The 6,377-nt window shown below is 41.3% G+C and overlaps 1 protein-coding gene across 1 annotated transcript in view; it reads left to right on the forward strand.

The window, feature by feature from the left end:
* LOC119651164 (ras-related protein Rab-9B) overlaps positions 1-5,909 on the forward strand; it is a 33,931-nt gene extending 28,022 nt beyond the window's left edge. Inside the window, exon 3 of the mRNA XM_038054582.1 lies at positions 3,388-5,909. Coding sequence (XP_037910510.1) covers positions 3,388-3,711 — 324 coding nt within the window. The 3' untranslated portion in view covers positions 3,712-5,909. The remainder of the gene's footprint in view (positions 1-3,387) is intronic.
* Positions 5,910-6,377: the final 468 nt, after the last annotated feature.

Consider the following 6,377-nt stretch of genomic DNA (forward strand, 5'->3'; position numbering starts at 1 on the left):
TTCTGACTTTCCCAAATTCCTGCATTCTGTACGCCTTCTCATAGATCTTGCATACCATACACTTATTTATTTCGCCAGAATGTCGACTGGGATCATTCTCGCCAGCACCAATGCTGCCTCATCTGATGTAGTTCTAAAAGTCAAAGCACTCCATTATGCATGATATTCCATAGCAAGGAACCCTGTACCGAGCCCTGTACCCTCACCCGTCTTGTACCAGAGATTTCTATCCGAGAAGTAATTCCAGACCAAACTACATAGTGGCATCTATTGGGTGATCTGGGTGACTTTTTCTATAGCCGTTTCATTTAAGGGTATATCAGGTTTGAGCGCCGCACAGAACTTGTCCCCCTTGAAGGCGGGGACGTCCTCCCTCTTGGGTTCAGGCTTTATGTGGACTAATGTCCGCTGTTCATTGTTTTCTGGGCGATAAAAATGGCTTAGGTCCATCCTGAGCCTTTTTAAGGGATTCTTCTGGTTTCAGGCTTTCCTTCAGATAATGCAAGTACCATTTAGCACCTAAGCCAATGATGTCTATGTCCTTCCTGACGTCTGACATAATGATCTCAGGCGTGCTTTTGCTTGGGCTTTGTTGGTTGTAGTCCTCGCAGTATGCCAACGTTGGCCTTGGCTCCACTGCTTGACTCCCCAACTTCTCTCTTTTTTGGGTGATCTCGTAGAGCTTAGTGGTTCGGAGATATGCCGCCGCCTATTTGGCCAGCTTGTGTTCGGTACGGGGTTGCGCTTGTTTGTTGTTATTTGTCTTCTTTGTATTCTTGATTTTAGTACTTATTTGATTCCCACGGGTATGAGGATTAGAAAGTGCGCCGTGCTATAGTTCCCATCAGGTATCAGTGAGACTCCATTCGGACACAATCAGTTACCCACCATTGCAAACCATCTAATGGGCACGGTTTGTATTACACATTGGATTGGAGGTGTTTTTCGACCCTCCAGTCTAGATTCTTAGCATTTTGTTAATAGTAGGTTCGCTTCGTACAGGGTGTGGCTATCACTACACACTAACGGTCCTGGTAGATGAAAGGTTTGACTCCTGGAGAGAAACATACCAATCTCGAAGAGAGGCAGGTTGGCCAGTGACGATGAATCCATTCTAGAAAAAATTTGGTATTGGTACTGTCCACTGGCCTTTGAATCTTATGAACTTTCCGAGTTCCGAGAAGAGAGCAGATTCGAACTGCATTCCCTGGTCTGTAACTACTATAGCTGGTATTCTAGCGGCGGGGATTCCACGCTCGAACGGAGTATGTCAACATCTGACTAAACTCTAATGTCGTTCAGGGGAATTACCTCAAGCCACTACGAAAACCGATCCATGATCGAGACGCAATAGTTGTAACCATTCGAATCATAGGTGTACGGTGTGGAAGCGCTTTGTTGACTTAGGGAATACACGTACTCTCTTCCTAGCGCGCCTCGTGACTTCACACCTTTTTTATGCGATGCACTCTCTAGCCCGAGAGTTCACATCCTTGCTCATGGAAGACCGGAACTATTTGCTAGAGGCTTGTCGTTTCGTCGTCCGTGCCTGGGTACGCAAGATCGTGTACAAGGCGAAATGCTGTAATAGGTCCCTTTTCGGCAGATAGAGGAAAATGAGCCGAAGATGGGCAACTCCTCAGATTTACATTTCGAGTCCGATTGCATGCTCTGAAGAAGCGTGTTATCCTTCTGGGCGGCAGCGATTATCGACAAATCGTCTGCGGCTGAATTGAAGGTACTATACAAAGCGTCATAAATTGTGTTTGCGGGCACATGTTGAATGTAAACGGGCTGCTGTAGTCTAAGTGACGAAATTGGCGAAAGCCCGCATTGTCGGCTTCTACCTTAAGGAAAAAGGAAGGAAAGAAAAGTTTATGGTCCGTGACCACGATGAACGACCTACTTTCAAGGGAAAAATGGAAGTATTTCATACTCAGATACGTCGCTAGTAACTCACAATCATAGGCGCAGTAATTCCGTAGAGCGAGATTCAATTGCTTTGAGAACAAACCCAAGCGTTGGTTCACTATCTGGTGGAGAGCACCTACTGAGATGTGTGAGGCATCGTCGGACATGGCTAATAGTGGATTTTATTGAGGAATTGCCAAAAGTGTAGTGTCTATCAGCAGCTGTTTGGTGGTTTCAAATGCTAAGACAGCTTCTGGAAACCACACAACTTCCCGCGATTCCTTGCTCTTAAGAAAAAAAAGGAATGCGTTAAGTGAGACTTAGTGGTAAGCGGCTTTAGGCGGGAAACGGCGGTAGAGGTTTATCATGCCCAAGAATCTTCTTCTAAGGTCTCCAATCGTATTGGTCGTGTGCCGTCAGTGGCGATGGAATGGCCTTGGTATTCCGCCTCCTGCTGGGAAAATCTAAATTTTTCCACTTGAGAACTAGGCCATTGCCAAGGAGGCGTTGAAAAATGCATTCAAGATGGGTCAAATGCTCGGACGCGCTGGATGACACAGCTTGCACATCATTCAGGTAGACAAAAGAGAAGTCCAAGTTTCCTAGTATAGAGTGGATGAATCTCTGGAAGGTTTTCGCCGTATGGCACAGGCGAAAACTTAGCCAGGCAGAAAACACAAAACTTTGTTAAGTAATTCGCAAGAATTTAGATGGGTGAAGCGGGGTTCAAGTTCGGAATCATCTGAACATTCAGACGTCTATAATCTTCGCACGGCAACCATTCGCCATTGGGCTTAGGCACCAGATGGAGTGGAGATGACCAATTGCTATTCGAATGTCTGTATATGTCCTGCTTAATAGAGTCATTCAATTCTTTTCGCGTAACAGTGAGCCTCTGGAGTGGTAAAGGACGCACTTTCAAGAAGACTGGGGAGCTAGAAATGCTGATCTATTGCTGAATACCATGCTTAACTGACTGAGAGATACTCCATTCAGTAGTAATGTTGCGGTATTTTTGGTGGAGTGCGCTAATACGTAGATCTGCAATGTCCTCAAAAATAATGGGGAGAGGGTTGTTATTGGCAATTTTCCTTAACGATTAAAAGGAGGTTGTGGAAGCTATGCTGAAGCCCATAGTGATACAAGTCTGTCCACACCATGAAAAATTTCTTCGCGAGCCAAGGCTCGCATCCACTTGTCCGTTGCAATGGGCGTAAAGTTTGCAGCAGTTAATTTTGACTGCATCAGAAACAATATGTCGGGTCGGGTCGCTGGGGAATATTGAGGCATCACTTTGCTTGTTTTATGTTTTTAAAAGAACCGCTCGGTGGAATTCTTGGAAATGCCTTAGCGAAAAATGGAACTATGTAGCAGGAGGAAATGCTTCTTTGAAGTTTATCAAAGCACAAACTATTATATAATTTTAGCTAGTAAACTGCATTTCATAACTATATCAATTCTATCATTTTTTCACAGAACGACATCGAACCCCAGTATCGACAAGTGAGTGCAGAAGAAGTCTCATCGTGGGCCCAAGAATATCATATTTCTAGTTTTATCGAAACCTCAGCGAAAACATCATTAAACGTAAACGAAGCCTTCGTGTTGGCCGTTCGACAATGGCAAAAGCTGGAAAAGGCGACCGAAAGGGAAATGCGAGCCCACGGAGATACGATAGACTTGACCCGAGGTGTACGCTTACCCAATCAGAGCAGATCATGCTGCAGCAGCGGTGGTAGTGGGGTGAATAGTCGAACCAATTCTCCAGCCCATTATGGACACTCAAACGATATGATGTAGGTAGAAAATAAAAAGGAAAGAAACGTATTATTTATAGCAGCTGTTCTTCTTAGTTGTAAACTTCCCAGTTACTATTTTTGAACTATCAAAAATATTGCAATCACGTAGCGTCACTTCATAACTCCAAAAGGTACGACGCAGAAAAAATTCAATGAATATGAATATTCTCAAAGTCTTCAGCCCATACTGTACGATTCTAGTTTTCGTAACCACATTCCCAGACACAATAGAAGTCTGCCAAGCTTTTCATATCTTAATCTCAGCCATGAATAAAGAAATATTTTCAGAATTTCTTTACAAGAAAATTGGAGAAAAGATCCTTCCAACTCCGCAGTTTTGTTTTCTAAAGAACTCTGATAAATTTGGAATCTTTTAAATTCCTCGAAACACCTCGAACAGATTTTTCCTTTGCGGATTCTCACATTACATCCAGGGGAGTAGCTTCACAGGAAAATATATGATTCTCTCATATATCTTCTGTGATTCAGAGCATGCACAGCAGAGTCGATGTCCATCGAATTACTTCCAGTCGATTTCTGCGGTAAATAATCGGATGACTTTCTTACTCGATTCAGTGACCGAGCATATTGGGCTATTATGTTATCCTAAAATGCCAAAAAATTCGGTTCAGAAAAGGGTCGAAAAAAATTCAAATATTCCAGAATGTTGCTACTTTCTCACTGGGGAGGATTAAGTCCTGTGTCAAACCAGGTCGACTACATCCCTTATTAGCATTTTAAATTATGACAATCCCGACCGTGAACAGTTTCATGGCTCTACCCGAAAACTTTAACAATTAGTCAACTTTTTAGGCACGAACTCCCCCTTAATCCTCTGATTTAAGGACTGTTTTACATTTTTTTATAGTCGTCGTTGAAACACGAAACGTCTGGTGTTTGTGAAGGGGCTCAAAATGATTAAAGTTCTAAATCAAAACGGAGCTGGGGAAAAATCTACAAAGAAAACAATCCAAGTGCAATAGGGCTGAAACTTGACGTTCACTGAATCGCATGAGTTGCATTTTGGTAGCATCCTTTGTAGTGTACGCGAAATCTCTGAGGGATTAGACCCAAGCGAAGGATTTCGCTTTACCATACGTTCTTTGCTAGCAGTAGCATATTTATATCGGGTTTTAAATAGTGCATTGAAAAGGAGCCTTCACAATTGCAAAGTCAAATATGAACACGATTTGGGTGAGCGACACAACCGATCTGGGGATGAAAATGAGAGCTTATCTTTGGGACGAAAAAATGAAAGTTTTTTTTGTTTTCTTTCTATCTTTGTATCTTTTTATCTGTATAGTATATTGTACATTTTCCACAGTTTCTGTGTATAATGCATTTTTTTGCTAAAGCTTACAAATAATCAATTACGTCGCTCTTGAAGCGCAGAACACGAAGAAACGAGAGCATGAAATATACTGTGATTTTGAAACAATGAAAAAGTTTTAGGAACAAACAAAAATTCCTGGAAATATGAAAGATCATGAGGTCGACTCGTAGTTTTGCATTTTATTATGAAACAACAATGAAATTATTTGATGTATGTATTTAACGAAGATATAACTGAAAATCTACAAAGAAAATCAAAGAATTTCAAGACATAGATAGGTTTAAAATATTGCATAGAGTCTAAGGCTAGTATTCACTTTTGTAGGTCTACTTGTTTAGCTAATGTATTTATTCTCCTTTGACGAAATGCAATGTTGAAAGTACTTGCTGAGAGCTGAATAATTTATATTTAAATAGCAAATATATATAGACACACAGAGACTCTTTTCGGTAACACAAACACGCAGCTTGTAAATTTTATTCTAATTAAAAGTGAATGAAACGATGCAAATATGTAACAAAGAACTTTATAATTCTAACGATTTGACAAAGTTATATTCGCTGCTATTATATGTTAAGCTTATTAATTTTAATTAGTTCATTTGCGTTTGTTCGTTCTATTTATGTAGAAAGTACTGTCTAGCGATTAATTAACAACGTTAAGTTTTGCCTACTCTTCTTTACCGTTTACTATCGAAAATTCTACCTAATTGTGATTAATAAGCAAAAGTTGTAAAAAATGCGTATTATTGTACAAACATTTGTTAAGAAAATTTTATTATTGATGCAAACACTTTTTAAAAATATTTTTAAGGATATGTAATGTACCATTTTGAATTAATATAATTTCTCGTTACTGAGAACGAAAAGAAATGACTGTTTTACCATTCATTAGGGATCAAACGAGTCCTAATTGCTAGGACTAAGACTACTGCTCCCCTTTCTCACACTCTTTCTTGAATTTCCCGAATCTGGGCCGCATCCCCTTTCGATCAAGGTGTCTCCCACAGGATTCCGACGATTTTGCATTCTTGGCCATTTTGTCGACCCGGGGGTCGTGGAAAATTTAAATTTTCTAGGATTTCAGCGAGCCCCTCTGGCGCCCGATTTTCCGCAATATATCTCGCCTTTCCGCCGTCGTAGCGTCAAAATGTTTGCATATCCAGAATCTGGGCTGCGTCCCCTTTTGAACAAGGTATCATCATCAACGGCGCAACAACCGGTATCCGGTCTGGACCTGCCTTAATAAGGAACTCCACACATCCCGGTTTTGCGCCGAGGTCCTCCAATTCGATATCCCCAAAAGCTCTCTGGAGTCCTGACCTACGTCATCGC

Source organism: Hermetia illucens, chromosome 3 (assembly GCF_905115235.1).
Source record: "Hermetia illucens chromosome 3, iHerIll2.2.curated.20191125, whole genome shotgun sequence".
NCBI lineage: Eukaryota > Metazoa > Arthropoda > Insecta > Diptera > Stratiomyidae > Hermetia > Hermetia illucens.